Source organism: Pleurodeles waltl, chromosome 5 (genome assembly GCF_031143425.1).
Source record: "Pleurodeles waltl isolate 20211129_DDA chromosome 5, aPleWal1.hap1.20221129, whole genome shotgun sequence".
Lineage (NCBI taxonomy): Eukaryota > Metazoa > Chordata > Amphibia > Caudata > Salamandridae > Pleurodeles > Pleurodeles waltl.
Genome location: NC_090444.1, coordinates 1145828126 through 1145843131, shown reverse-complemented (window position 1 = coordinate 1145843131; position 15006 = coordinate 1145828126). Strand labels below are relative to the sequence as shown.

At 41.6% G+C, this 15006-nt stretch overlaps 1 protein-coding gene across 1 annotated transcript in view; it reads right to left on the bottom strand.

Annotated features, from left to right (window-relative positions):
* DCBLD1 (discoidin, CUB and LCCL domain containing 1) overlaps positions 1–15006 on the bottom strand; it is a 205572-nt gene that overhangs the window by 35129 nt on the left and 155437 nt on the right. The window contains exons 7-9 of the mRNA XM_069235368.1: positions 11260–11300; positions 10845–11060; positions 3062–3186 (exon numbers count right to left, since the gene is read on the bottom strand). Coding sequence (XP_069091469.1) covers positions 3062–3186; positions 10845–11060; positions 11260–11300 — 382 coding nt within the window. The remainder of the gene's footprint in view (positions 1–3061; positions 3187–10844; positions 11061–11259; positions 11301–15006) is intronic.

The window sequence follows — 15006 nt, the reverse complement described above, 5'->3', positions numbered from 1 at the left end:
TGTAAATAGCTGAGTACATTAGTAAAGTGTGCCATTTCCTACACTATAATACAAATGAAATGTACGCGCGGGATGGGTGGCGGCTATGTAGAGATGAAAGGCACTTTTGCTGGAGGGTAATGAGGGAATCCGACGAGGAGGACATGGGAGTGGGAGCACTAATAATGATTGTTGGACTGGGCGCAGGAGGTGCTAAAGACTGTGCTGAATGGTATGTGACAAGGTGTTTGAGTGTTTTGAAAGAACGTGCTGATTGAGGGACGAAGCGCAGGTAAGGTGGCCCCTACTGTTGCACGTATCAAACATGCACCAGCAATTTTGTGACTGTCTACGTAGGCTAGTGTTTTAGAGCAACAGTTTAGCTAATAGCAGAGATGGCATCTTGATGGATAAATGCTGCTGACGCTGTCATTCAGGTTATAAAGGACCGCTCTGACATAGGATCAGAGACTGAGACAGCAGATACTGAGAGAACATCTGAGGGATAGGACAATGGCGCAGACTCTGGGAGTGATTCTTCAGTCGGAGAAGTCCCATTGGATAACTCCTCTTCCATTAAATTATGAGGGAGGTGATGGGGACAGTCCGGCTGTCCCTTCGCAAGCATAGTCTGTGCACAGAGCAATAGTGGGTTAGCCCAACCCAGGGAGCCAAATGCGGCGGCAAGCACAGAGAGAGAGTGCTCTCTTGGGAGCTCCCCAATTTAGTTCGCACCAAATTCCACCGCCCAAATCGTATTATGGAGACATCAGAATTATCTATCACAAAACAAACTGGTTTTGTAAGGCAGGCACCTGTGTTTTTAGTCCTGAGTTCAGTGGCCATATAGGGAAACATACTAAACCCAAACATTTCTGGAAACTAGACATCCGGGGGAGTCCACAGAGGTGTGACTTGTGCGGATTCCCCAAAGTTTTCTTACCCAGAATACCCTGCAAAGCTGAAATGATGAATAAAAACTCAATTTTTCTTGCATTTCTGACACACAAACTACAGGAATATGCTGGGATCCACAAAATTCCTACCACCTAGTGATTCCTCACCTGTCCTGATAAAAACACTACCCCACTTGAGTGCCCATACCTAGTGCCTGCGTCAGGAATGGATCCCTCCAGGGTCAACAGTTACCTCATGTAAGGACCAACATTGACCATTGTGTGATCTATTCCTATCGCGGGCACTAGGCCTACCCATGCAAGTGAGGTACCATTGTTATCGGGAGACTAGGGGGAACGCTGGGTGGAAGGAAATTTGTGGCTCCTCTCAGATTCCAGAACTTTCTGTCACCGTAATGTGAGGAAAAAGTGTTTTTTTGGCCCCATTTTGAGGTCTGCAAAGGATACTGGGTAACAGAACATGGTGAGAGCCCCACAAGTCAGCCCATCCTGGGTTCCCCTAGGTGTCTAGTTTTCAGAAATGCGCAGGTTTGGTAGGTTTCCCTAGGTGCCGGCTGAGCTAGATGCCAAAATCCACAGCTAGGCACTTTGCAAAAAACACGTCAGATTTCAGTGTAAAAATGTCATGTGTCCATATTGCCTTTCCGGTCACGAGCATTAGGCCTACCCACGCAAGTGAGGTACCATTTTTATCGGGAGACTTGGGGGAACACAGAATAGTACAACAAGTGTCCTTGCCCCTTGTCTATCCCTACATTTGTTCCTTCCAAATGTAAGACAGTGTGTAAAAAAGACATCTATTTGAGAAATGGCCTGTAATGCACATGCTAGTATGGGCATCCCGGAATTCAGAGATGTGCAAATAACCACTGATTCTCAGCACCTTATCTTGTGGCCATTTTGGAAATACAAAGGTTTTCTTGATACCTATGTTTCACTCTTTATATTTCAGCAAATGAATTGCTGTATACCCGGAATAGAATGAAAACCCATTGGAAGGTGCAGCTCATATATTGGCTCTGGGTACCTAGGGATCTTGATGAACCTACAAGCCCTATATATCCCCGCAACCGGAAGAGTCCCGCACATCTAACGGTATATTGCTTTCAAAAATCTGACATTGCAGAAAAAAGTTACAGAGTAAAACGTGGAGAAAAATGGCTCTTTTTTTCAGCACAATTTAAATATTTTTTTATTTCAGCTGTTATTTTCTGTAGGAAAACCTTGTATGATCTACACAAATGACCCCTTGCTGATTTCAGAATTTTGTCTACTTTTCAGAAATGCTTAGCTGTCTGGGATCCAGTATTGGATTCACACCCATTCCTGTCACTAACTGGAAGGAGGCTGAAAGCACCAAAAATAGTAAAAATTAAGTATTTCCCAGTAAAATGCCAAAATTGTGTTGAAAAATGTGGTTTTCTGATTCAACTCTGCGTGTTCCTGAAAGATGGGAAGATGGTGATTTTAGCACCGCAAAGCCTTTGTTAGTGCCATTTTCAGGGGAAAAACCACAAGCCTTCTTCGGCAGCCCTTTTTTCCAATTTGTTTTTTTTTTTTAAACGAAATTGTAGGTGTATTTTGGCTAATTTCTTGGTCTCCTCCAGGGGAACCCAGAAACTCTGGATACCTTTAGAATCCCTAAGATGTTGGAAAAAAAGAACGCAAATTTGGCATGGATAGCTTATGTGGACAAAAGGTTATTAAGTCCTAAGCGCGAACTACCCCAAATAGCCAAAAGGGGGAGCCCAGCAGCTAAGAGGTTAGTAAAACTTTCCTGTAATAAACACAAACATCACACATCTCTCCCCCTTAAAAACAACAAAGAAACTCTACCCATCAGGAGCTTTTGACAAATCTCATTCACCTTTTCTAACCAGTCCCTGGTTTCCAATGCAAGGCACCCCAGAGCATATGCAATATACTGCACCCTAGAAATATCCAAAGAAATAAAATAAATACTTTACAAATTGATTTGCATTACCTTAAACAATAATCAGATATACGCCATCATATGTCTCATTCTAAGGACGCATAAGAATATTTTCAAGGACTGCTTTAATAATGCATAAACCAAACTTGAACAGTTGCTTGGGCTGCCAGGAGTCTGCTTTGGATGTGTGCTGCCAGCAGGCATTGTTCTAAAATCATGATAGGTTCCTTACCTTTTCAACACTGCCAGGGGCGTCTTTATAGGTCTTCCACTTCAAGCCTTCTTTACTAAACTGGACTTTATACGACTGCACGTAAAAAATAAAATCCCGTTTGGTGGATCCTTTGGTAATAATTCCTTTTAAAAAGAAGATGTTTCTAGTGTTATTTCCTGTTTTCATACAGAAGCACCCTTTATTTCATAGTTACACCAAATAGCTAGTCACAATCGCTTCCTTGATTTAGGACTGCACAATTTCACTGTGAAAAGAAAATCAACCGACTGGTATAACAGAAAACTACAGAAGCACTATGGAAAAAACACTGAATTCCACAATATTGAATACTGTATGTCCATGTATCTGGCGTTCAGCTATAACCACCAACTGAGTAAGTAGGTTCTTAAAATTGTGTAAGCAAAAAGAAAACACGTATGATAATCCACAGTCCTCAACACTGACAAGCACGCCAAACCAATCAAAGTCTAATCCTGAACCCTTGCTGTAGGAAATCTGCCTTTACTGTGTGGTCATCCTTGATTTTTCCACATTTTTCTGGACCCTATATTTTTGCTGGCTTTAGAACTCTATGCTGTTTAACCTTGCTAACCAGTGAGTAAGTGCCTATGTGACCCCCTTTCAACATGGTTGAAGTGGCATCTTCCTAATCTGTATATTTAACTATAAGTCCCTAGTATATGGTACAAACTATACCTAGGGTCTTTAAGTTAAAGGACAATAGTAGACTGCAGCAGCTAATGTGTCATCTACTGCCCTGGCAGTCTGGCAGTGTAAAATATGGCTTCAGGCCTACCATTGTAGCCTAACATTTAAATATGTATAAATCACTCCATGTAGGCCTTATCACCCACAAGGCAAGGTGTATGGTATTTAAAAACTGGACATTTAAAAATGTAATGTTAACATGCCTATACAATAAGTAGCATCTGTAGGCTATGTTCACTGTGGCAGGTCTTACTCTGAGATGCAGAAAATCAGAGTACAGATTAACAAATCCTAATACGGTATGTCAGAGATGGAACTACCTACAACTATAATTAAACAACCATTTTTAATAGTTACTAAATCCAATTCTATTGTGAAGTCATATTTGTAATAAATATTAGTGAAAAGTAACTTGACGAAATGTACCTTTTCCCTACCTGGAGGCTAATTTGCATTTGCCCTCTCACTTCTGCCAGCCTATCAGTAGCATTTGAATGGGTGTGAACCAGGTAAGAAGTGCCTCCCAGGAGCAAACAATAGGTTGACCGGAATGGGCAGAGATGAGTCCTCTGAACCTGATACCAAGTGAGTCTCTAAGTGTCGCCCATGAGGTTCTAGAGTGTTTTAGCAATGTACTCCTGCGGTGGATCAGATGTTGAGATAAATTATTTGGTGGACAACCGTAAAGGCTAGCCAGGTGAATCAAGGGAATACAAATATGGCCGACACAGAAGGTATGTACACACAAATCAGGCATGGGGAAATTGAAATAGCTATATATTGGGGAAAACCTACCTGCAAACAACTGGCCAAAACTGCTAGTGACAGCTCTGTAAAGCTGGAATAGAATAAAACCCAGACAGCCCAATTCTATGTCTCTGAGCTTCCTTTAATAGGGCTTACCAAAATTAAGGAATCAATTGTCACTTGGAAGCATCCATTGAAGGGGTGGAAGGTTGCATTCAAAAGAGGGCTGCTTGTTGGAGCAATATCCTTGTCATAAAGTCAAAAAAGTGTAGCCCTTCATAGGGTACAAGCCCAGCTGAACCATGTTGAATCACAAATAAACGAGCGGTAAAGTGATGTCCGCTAAATGTAATGACCAATCCCTAGAGATAATGAGAAAAACAAAAGCAAGACCCTAACAAAATACATGAAAATATAAAATGACCTATTCAGTCAATAAGTATTTACAGGCTCAGTTGAGACTGCCCACCTTATCTCACTAGGGAATCGGTACAATGATGAAACATGCATGAAATAACCTTCAATGCAGCAGAACATGGAACACATAAAAAAATAACCAGTAAAATAGTAGTGATACCATATAATAAGGGTGCAGTGTTGTAATGCTATCTGTATTTAACTACTGGCTCCATCCTGACCACTGACTCAATTTTGTGCTTTGCTTAGCTTAGCTTTAAGCAATGTCACATTAGTGGTGCAGACATTTTTCTGTGCCCAGCTTGTTAACATGTTTTTCGCTTCTTCTCAACAAGAACAGGCATATAACATGGAGGAGTAGAAAGGAAGAGATGTCCCAGACTGAGAATGTTTATGGTAAAGCAGGGAACAGCTCCGTCTTGGAAAAACACTGAGATTTGGCCAGTCTCTAGTGTTTTCTTTTCAACACTGACCTGGTTTGGCCAGAGTTTGACCAACAACAACTTACTCGTTGGGAGGGATTCTAGAATTCTCCTCCCAGTTTGTTTAAAGTATATAAGGGAAGAAAGCTTGACAACCAGGACTGGAAGAGACTCCTCTGACAAGGGATGTCTTGCTCAGAAAATACACCCATTGTGGGCATTCTCCCTCTTTTCAGTTGCCCGGGTTCCACAACCTGAAGTTGGCAGACAAAGGGATGATGTCGGTGTCAAGCCCCATGGTGAGGCATTTTTAATGTTTATTCTTACAACTTGCGGTGAGCATGCATGGATACTTAGTCTTATATAGATATAGATATATATATATATATATATATTATATCCATTGTTGAAGTGTTGCATTCTCTTTGTTTCTGTGATCATTATTATTCTACTGCTGTGATTATTTTTAAGAATTGCACGTGTGTTGGTGCATTTGAAATAAAAGCTCACATTCTTTCCATGTAGAAAAACTTGTGAATTGCTTTAATACATTTATTACTCAGACTAAGAGTGCTGCATTCTTAGCATTCTTTTCACTGCATTCTCTATCCATCTGAGTGAAAGCAGAACAGCTGTACTAAGTATGTTTACAAACAGTGGTCGCAAATTTGCAGACCTATTTTTAGGAACGGACTGATTTTGTGAAGTGACTCATATTATAGGCTGTATCACAAAATCACCATTCACAGGGGAGTTACAGAACAACTTGTCAAACAAATAATTATTAGGCAGTCATAATTTATGAACCCCTATGATTGGCCACTGTTAGACCCGTCAACCTAGGGGGTGTTCCCCCAAACTTTTTTTACCTTACCCCCTCCTGTTTTGCTGAAATTGTTTTGTTGGCCCCTCTCTTGCTCTTGAGGAAATCTTCGGTAAGGACAAATAAGTGCCAGTGGCCCCACCAGCAACCACCGGCTCACATTAAGCACTGGGTGAAAGCAAAACGGGGGACAAGCACTTGCGGAAGGGAGCACGGTAGACCGGTCACCCTTAGGGTGGTCTTCCACCAAACTTTCTGGTTTTCCCCCAAACATTTTGCCTTACTCCTCTACTTTTAGCTGATCTTGTTTTTGCTAGCCTTAGGACTCTGCACACTTTACCACTGTAACCAGCGCTAAAGTGCTTGTGCTCATTCTCTAAAACATGGTAAAACTGGCTTACACTTGACTGACATATTTAATTATCTTATAAGGTCCCAGTAATTTTGTATACCATACACCAAGGGATAGTAAATTAAAAGCTACTAGTAGGCCTACAGCACATATTTGCCACCCACTTACGTAGTCCTTCCAAACATAACTCAGACTTGCCATTTGTACTCTGGGTGCTGTTTTGAATTGCCAATTCGACTTCGTATAATAACCCCTTTGCCAAGCCTAAATGTTCCTTTTTAATACATGTAAGTCAACCCTAATGTAGGCGCTAAACAAACCACAGGCCAATGCGCAGTGTATCTAAAATGTCAGACATGTGCTTTTAAGCTTTACTTGTCCTGGTAGTGAAGAAGTCACAAATTTGTTTTTCACTACTGTGAGGCCTACCTCTCTCATAGGACAACAATGGGTTAACGTATTACATTTAATAACTGATAACATTTGTTTCGGAGCAGGTAGAAATTTTATGTTTGGTGTCTAAGGAATGTAATTTTAAACCCTCTTTAATGGTAAAGTCAGGTTTTAAGTAACAATTCTGAAAATGCCACTTTTAAAAGGTTTACTTTTAATTGTCCTATTTGATACCTGTTTCCTGGGTCACTTAGTTGGTCTTTGTGTATGCCTCCCAGTCAGCCACACAATAGGGGGACTGGGTGTGGGAAGGATGGCCATCTTAGTAGGATGGAGAGGGAGCAGAGCTGAGCACAGTCTCACCTGCACTTCAAAGACACTGCCTCGGCACGCAACAAAGAACTTCACACTAGAATTTTCTGACCTAGTCCTATTTGAGACTGGGCAGAGAGGAATAACATTTTGGACTCTTCTGTGGAGGTGGGGTTGCTTTTAGGCACTATACTAACCTTGAATCATTGGCAGTGCATACCTGCAGTGCTACTGATTGTTTTATTGTTGTTTGGGTATCAAATACATTTTTTTAATGTTACTCTTTTTTCTAAATGAGTGAGCTTTTTTTTACTTTCTGTCTTCACTTTATTATTATTTGAATGGTGCATACTTTAAACAGTGCTTATGAGTTAAGCCTTACTGCTTTAGTGCCATGCTACCAGAGGGTTAAGCATAGGTTAATTTGGTGACTTTACTGACTAGGATTGTGGCTGTTGCTTCAGAAGGGTGCACACCCCCATCAACTAACAACGTAATTTCTCACAGCTACTGTCACGTAGGCTCTCATTATTCTAATGAGACTACTGGATTTGAGCAGCAGAATCACCTGCGGTGTGGGAGACTGAGTCTTAACCCTCTACAGGTGACACCGGTCACCCCAATCCGGGTTTTGCTCCGGCTAACTAGCAGTGCCTCATCTCTACCCAAGAGCAGGGATGATTGGGCAGCTGAGCGCATGACACAATTGATTCCTCAGGGAAATTGTGGTTTCTCAGATTTCATCTGTTTCTCTCAGCTACATTAGTCTCACATATACAATGACAAGCAGAGGCAGTATATGGTTCAATAAGGTTTTAATTAAGCGACTGCATCTTAGACAATAGAGCCTGTACTACAATAACCAGGACGGTAATGCTTGACAAGATTAAAATTGTGACAAGGAGAATAAAGCATAGAAATAACGCTACCATATTGTCACTAAAGTGAATAGACTAATTTTTACCTAGGCTATATTAGATCAAAGCATGTTAAGCTCTAGTTCTGCCCTCCAGATTCCCCTGGGAAGACATCATCCCCCATACCTGAGCAAAGGCTTGTAGTCTGCATAAGCAACGGTAGCGAAGCATTCAGCAATCAGCATACAGTTGTGTTCATCTGGCTGGAATCTCCCTCTAACGTGTATGGGACAGGGAAGTGTTTTTATAATGAAACAACTGATGTTCTGAGAAAATGTCCCTACGTAAGGATGTGTGTGTTTCTATGAATACCAGAGACAAAACAGAGGGTTAATGATGTGCAAGAGCCAGTAGATCACCAGGCTGTGTTTGCATTCCAAAACTGAAAGCTTTTAATTTTTTATTTTTTTAAAGAAGCCCAAGTTCCTTTAAAGACCCGATGCTACTTTTAATAAATAAAAGTCTTCACTTGGGAAAATATCAGGTGGTGAAGTGAGAGGTCTCCTGGTCCACAGCCTAGTCCTCGCTATCCCTTCTGCATGCTGCTAAAACAATCCCCAAAGGGAAACGGGCCCAAAGAGGATCCCTTCCCTTTTGTGAAATAGTTACCACCTTCCTGAAGTATCAATTAACTCTCAATGGTTTGCGACTGAATCTCTGGTGACTAATCATTGATACATAGCATTCCAATTTGCTATTAGGAAAGAAGCCCGTTTTATGCCCCTTCTTGAAAGTGAGTCGATATTGTCCGCAAAGCCCATTTAAAGAGTTGGAAATACTTTTCCAACTTATAAAATGTGATTAGCATATAATCGGCATGTTGTAGTCGCAAACCTAGTAAAGCTCATAATCGCAGGGTTAGCAATTGCAAAATGTTTGCGTAAATCAGCCCACAAGAGCAATCCAGACCCAGTTAAAGGTTGGTTGACATTTTAATTAAGTTCATTAGTAGCTGGTGAATAGAAAAGAGGTAACAGCCCAAGATATAGGCATAAGTACAAAGAGTACATAGACAGAGACACTGTACTTAAAACAACCACTGGAAGAGGAAAACAAAGTCAAAATATACAGTCAATAATTTTGGTGCATAACACCTATGTAAATGTAAAATTAAACCACGTGCAATGCATTGTCAAAACACTTAAATCCATTTATGCATTGGATCAATATGCTTAATGTATACACAAATGAAAAATGGGTAACCATGCAATGCATAAAAAACAAATGATAAAGAAAGGCGTTAAAAAACTAATTCTTGCTAGGTTTGCCTCATAACTTGGAGAATTGTCCCTCAAGATATATATGATGTGAAGCGCTCTATGTACCTTAAAGCCAAAAATAGATTTAATCTGGATGACACCCATCACCTTTGAACCTGTACTCGTTTGAAGTCCTCCTCTGTCAGTTTTGTGTACAAGGCAGTTTAAGGCTCACAAGGCCAAGCTTTACACGGTTGGTCAAGACTAGCGAAGCAGTGGAGTCCACTTGACAACCCCCCTCTGTATCACAAAGAGTTGCACAAAGACATTTTAACCCTACTGTATGACCATTTAAAATGGTAGAAGGTCAGACATCTCGCACTTCCTTTTCAAGTACCCATAGATGTCAACATTTAGAGGCCTAAAACAAGTCTGTGTGCTGGCCCACTTCCTTTCAGCACGCATCTCGCTGACTGCCCACTTTCGGTAAAAGTCAAGGAGTTTCCTTCACCTCCAAGACCCAGACACACAGTTCCTGTGGTCTATCTACTCCTAGCTGTGCAGCAAGAGAACATGGCCCTAAAAAACACTGTGTTGGGCCATACATGGGATATTTTGGTCTATGGTGCACAAGGGCGGAGACTTACTCTGCTTCTTGAAAGAAAAAAATAGCTAATGCCTACCTGGGCATGGATACGAATTATACCTAACCTGGCAAGTTCAACAACTTATTACATATAATTATATACATAGCACATTTTCATTGAACACTTTATATACGCCATCAAAAAAATCATGTTTGCAGGTAGCAAAAATGTAGGGTTCAATAGCACATAGCGAGCTCAGTGACAATGAACAATACCAGGTTTTAGCAAAGCAACACATTTAGATGCTGTGCCTGAAGTTGGGATTTGCAGACTTCTAATTTCTTTAACATGGAATTATGAGGGAAATTAAGCCAATATCACTGAAACAGGTGGACAAGTGAATAGATTATACAGAATGCATCCCTATGTCGTCAATATCTGTTTTCTTGAATCCCTCACATATTGTTTCAACAATGTCACAAAAAGGCTACAAATGGGCAGGCACGGTTAGGAGCTTGAGGTCTGTTTTTAACCGAAAAGTACATTTTTGGCGGCAAGTAGACTTTTTGAAGTGCTAGTGGAGGTCCACAGAGAGACCATCTACCTTTCCTTTCATGGTGAAGAATAGTCGAACCAAAGATGTATCCTTGAGAACATTTACATTTACAGCTCCCTTACATGTCTTTCTATTAATAGGCCATAAAAGAGTGATGGTCCTTAGCCATGCTAATGCTGTATAACTTAAATCATCTACACTGCTACTATATAAAATGCCTTTATTCATGTTGCCATTGTGATAGCAACATTCCTTCTTACCAACCAAAATATTTTAGAAGAATTAAACATAACGGATCATTTGTACATCCAAACGTTAGCTATTCAATTTTCAGTTGTCCACTTTACCTGTTATTCTTTTTCTCTCCCCAAGGTCTATTTCCAGCCACTCTCCATCAGTGTTGCGACTGGAAGCCCACGATGGGCCTTGGTTCTGGAAAAGCGCTCCGGCTGGTGTCCACTTCACAACCTCCCCATTAGCATTGGTAGACTGCCAAGAAGAGGTGGCTGTAATACCGCCACTTGAATTGACTCCAAACTCCGTAAGTTGGGGTGTACTGCATCCTAAAAAAAAAAAAAAAAAAAAAAAAAACACGATAAATGAACATACACTCTTTACCAAAACCGGACATGGTTTTGAATTGCTTTCCCACTGCTATCACTGAAAATCTTTTAGGATCTATATATCTATATATCTATATCATAAGGTGTGAGTTTATCAAGTGTTCAGTTGTAAAGCATCTATTGTAAAAAAAATTCTTACCATAAGAGTTGAACATGAACCGCCTGTCCGACAGCGAACCACTGTAAAAAAAGAACAAAAGATACATTTTCTGCAACATAAGATTTGATAAATGCAATTCAGTCATTTTTTTTGCCCGCACTTAAATGTGATTCCAGGTAATCAAACGGCCCCATTCAATAATTTGCAATAGTTTGGCAAGTACAAAAGCTGATTTCTGTAAGGTGTGCAGCAGTTCTACTCCCTTAATGATCACGTCAGAAATACATCAGATTCTTCTTCATTACCATTTTGTGTATATTCACACTGCGCCCAAAGACATGTCAATAAAAAAACAACCCAATATGGAAAAAAGTCAATAAATGAAGAAACCACAAAAGCAACGAACATCTTTGACAAGCCAAGAAACATGGTAGGAAAAGGCCCAAATTATGTTTAGCAACGCAGGGGCAAGTGTGGCCATCTAGAGGTCATTTGATCTTTAATGGTGGCTGATCCAGACCGCTGCAACATTACCGGGCCAGGAAACGGGATATCTCTTTTCTCGTTAATCCAGAGATCAGAACTATTTGCTTCTATATGCTTCCAATACATTTCTCTTACTTTTACCAAAAGAAAAATATATGGGGATAATTACACAACATTTTTTAAAATATTTCACTTTATAGATACCTTTATGATACTTTACAATGATAAAGGTTGGCATGAGACATCTGTACTGTAGTAATTAATAACAGGAGTGATTTGTGGTATTTATAAACGCAAATAAGTGCAAAACATTTGTAACTCATGGTTTAAACCCTCGAGTTATGTGATCTTTCCTATGTTACTAGGGGGATACCCTAGTGTAATCAGTGTTCATACTGGCTGAACATTTTACTATCATAGTGAAAAAGGAGAGCACCCCTTGCAATCCAGTTACCTACCCTGCACAGGATCAGACTAGCTCATTGCTATGGTAGTACTGACTGGCACCCAGAAGTATGCACTGCATTATTTAGGGCACACCTTTCAAGCTAGCACTGTTCAGCTGCAGGAAGTGCTAGGATGCACTGTGCCTTGAAAACAACTCAGTATCCTAAAGGACGTAATGTGTAAAATGAAATGGTGAATAGCACACACATGTACACATCACCTCATGGTCCACTGTGACTACGCTAAGAAAGATCCTCTAATCCAGCACAGGCCGCATTCACAGGCCTGTTTCCAGAGGGCTTGATAATCTACCTTTTAACATAGGTTTGCATGATTTAAACCTCAAATGTACGATTTTATGATTATTAACTAAAAAGAAGTTTGTGTGTTCTTCCGTTTCTCAAACAGCTGCAGGGCCCAATACATTCTCAAGAAACGGAAACTGATGCAGCAGATTTTCTGAATAGTGGTAGGCAAGGTTTCTAGGAAAAGACCAATGTCAAATGTCTTGCCTAACCTCACCAGTGCTCACTCAGAGCATTTCTTACCTGCTTCCCCCAAACTTAGCCCCCCAAAAAATCAAGCATTTACCAAAGTATACTAGATTGTTTTGTTTTCGAAAAGTTTATACACTTCACTTATTTAAATTGAGCTGTTAAAGTCTTTAACATTGCAAACTATTTGTAAAATCTGCCACAAAATATTACACTTCTCAGACCTGTTCACAAAGATTTTTTTAATGCTTTCCACCCATGCTCACACAATCTAATGTCATGAATTCTCAATTTATACAGTGTCTCTTCTATTCTCTTGAATAATAAGCCAATAAGTCTGTATGTTGAACCTATTCATCTGTGCACTGACACCAAATATCCAGTGATTCTATATAACAATGCGTCCAGTTCTCAAAGCAAAGATTAAAAAATAAATAAATAAAACATCACAAATCCATTCCTGTAGGATTCCACATATTGAAGGAGTAGCTTTCTAACTTCAGGGAATCAAAAAGAATCACAGATTCCAGGAGTACATGTAGTCATCTACGTTCGTATGTCTTTATGAGAACTCCTACATCCAAAAATGTACTCGCTATATGAAAAATAAACTACACAAGTACATTATGTGAAAATGAGCTTTTGCACATTTCAATTCTTTATTGTGCACAAAGAAAATATTCGTCTACGAATAAACCCTTATCCCTGTGGCATGAAATATGGGAATATGCCCTCCCCTATTTCACCATGGAAGAGCAACTTTCCCATAAACGGAAGTAGTTTGATGTTCCTTTCGTGGAAAGGAAACCATATGCAAAACATTTGAGTGAAGGGAAGAGGCTTTGTGTTCACACCAATCAATCAGAGTTTGTAAAGTGCAACTACTCACCTGTAAGGATCTCAAGGCACTAAGGGAGTTTGTCCTCTGAGCTTCAGTTGAAGAGCCACGTTTTAAGATCCTTCCTGAATTGGGGTAGCAATGGTGACTGCTTGAGCTGCAGGGGCAGGGTGGTTTTTGATCTTTGCTGCGAGGTAGGCGAAGGATCTCCCACCAGCCAAGGTCTTCCATATGTGGGGTAAGGTGTCTAGTGCTTGTTGAGCGGAGAGGTCTGGTGGGGGAGTAGGTGATGCGGTGGTCGAAGTAGGCAGATCCTAATTCATGGAGGGCCTTGTAAGCGTCTACGAGGAGCCTGAAGTTAATTCTCGTCTCTATATGGAGCCAATGGAGCTCCTAGGTGACTGGAGATATGTTCACAGTGGGGAATGTCCAGGGTGAGTCTGGCGGAGGAGTTTTGGATGTGCTGGAATTTCTTGAGGTTCTTCTGGGTGGCATGGGTGTAGAGGGCGTTGCCACAGTCAAGTCTGCTAGTAACTATGGTGCCTTGCTTCCTGCTTAACCCCTTGGGTGCACAGGACGAGCTGGTCTCGCCCTCCGAGGACGAGATCAGCTCGTCCTGCTATAGGCCCCCCGGGGGTAGCTCTAGCGCTCCCCCCCACCCCCAAAGGGCCAAGCACCCCCCCCCCCTCCCCTGGACAGGGATGGAAGGGGAATCGCTTCCCCTTCCACTCCCCCCTCAAACCCCCATGGCGTCTGATGACGTCAGCGCGCTGACCTCATCAGAGGCCTACCCCACCACGCTGGAAGCTCATCTTCCAGCGTGGATCGGAGGAGAAAATGCTTTAGAGGCGAGAGAGGCATGAAAGGAGAGGAAGAGCCTTTCCTCTCCTTTCATGTCTCTCTCAGCATTTCTGCTGCCCGATCGCAATGCTATCGGGCGAACGCCACTAGACACCAAGGATTTATTTTTTTTAAATTATATTTATACATAAGGGGAGCGGCCCCTGGAACAAAGGCCACTCCCCAAGGGGGCAAAATATTTTTAGGTCTTTTCTGCCCCCCCCACCCCCCTCGGGGGCAGAAACCCCTAGACAGCAGGGACTTCTTGTTTTTTTGTTTCTGTTTTTATTTTTATATGTGGGGAGCGACCCCATAGGCAACGGTTATTTTGGGTCATTTCTGCCTCCCTTGGGGGCAGCTCGGCCTATTCTTATTAGGCCAATCTGCCACCAAGTGGGGCAGAAACCACTAGATACCAGGGAGGTTCGTTCCCCGGGGGGGAATTTATTTTCGGCCATTTCTGCCCCCCTTGGGGGCAGCTCGGCCTATTCCTACTAGGCCGATCTGCCCCTAGAGGGGCATAAACCACTTAGGCATCAGGGATTGGTGTGTGTGTATGTATGTGTTTTGTTTGGGGGCAGCCCCTCGGGCAAGGGTTGCTCCCCATGGGGGCACATTACTGTTGGCCGTATCTGTCCCCTTTGGGGGCAGATCAGCCTATTTTTGGAAGGCCCATCTGCC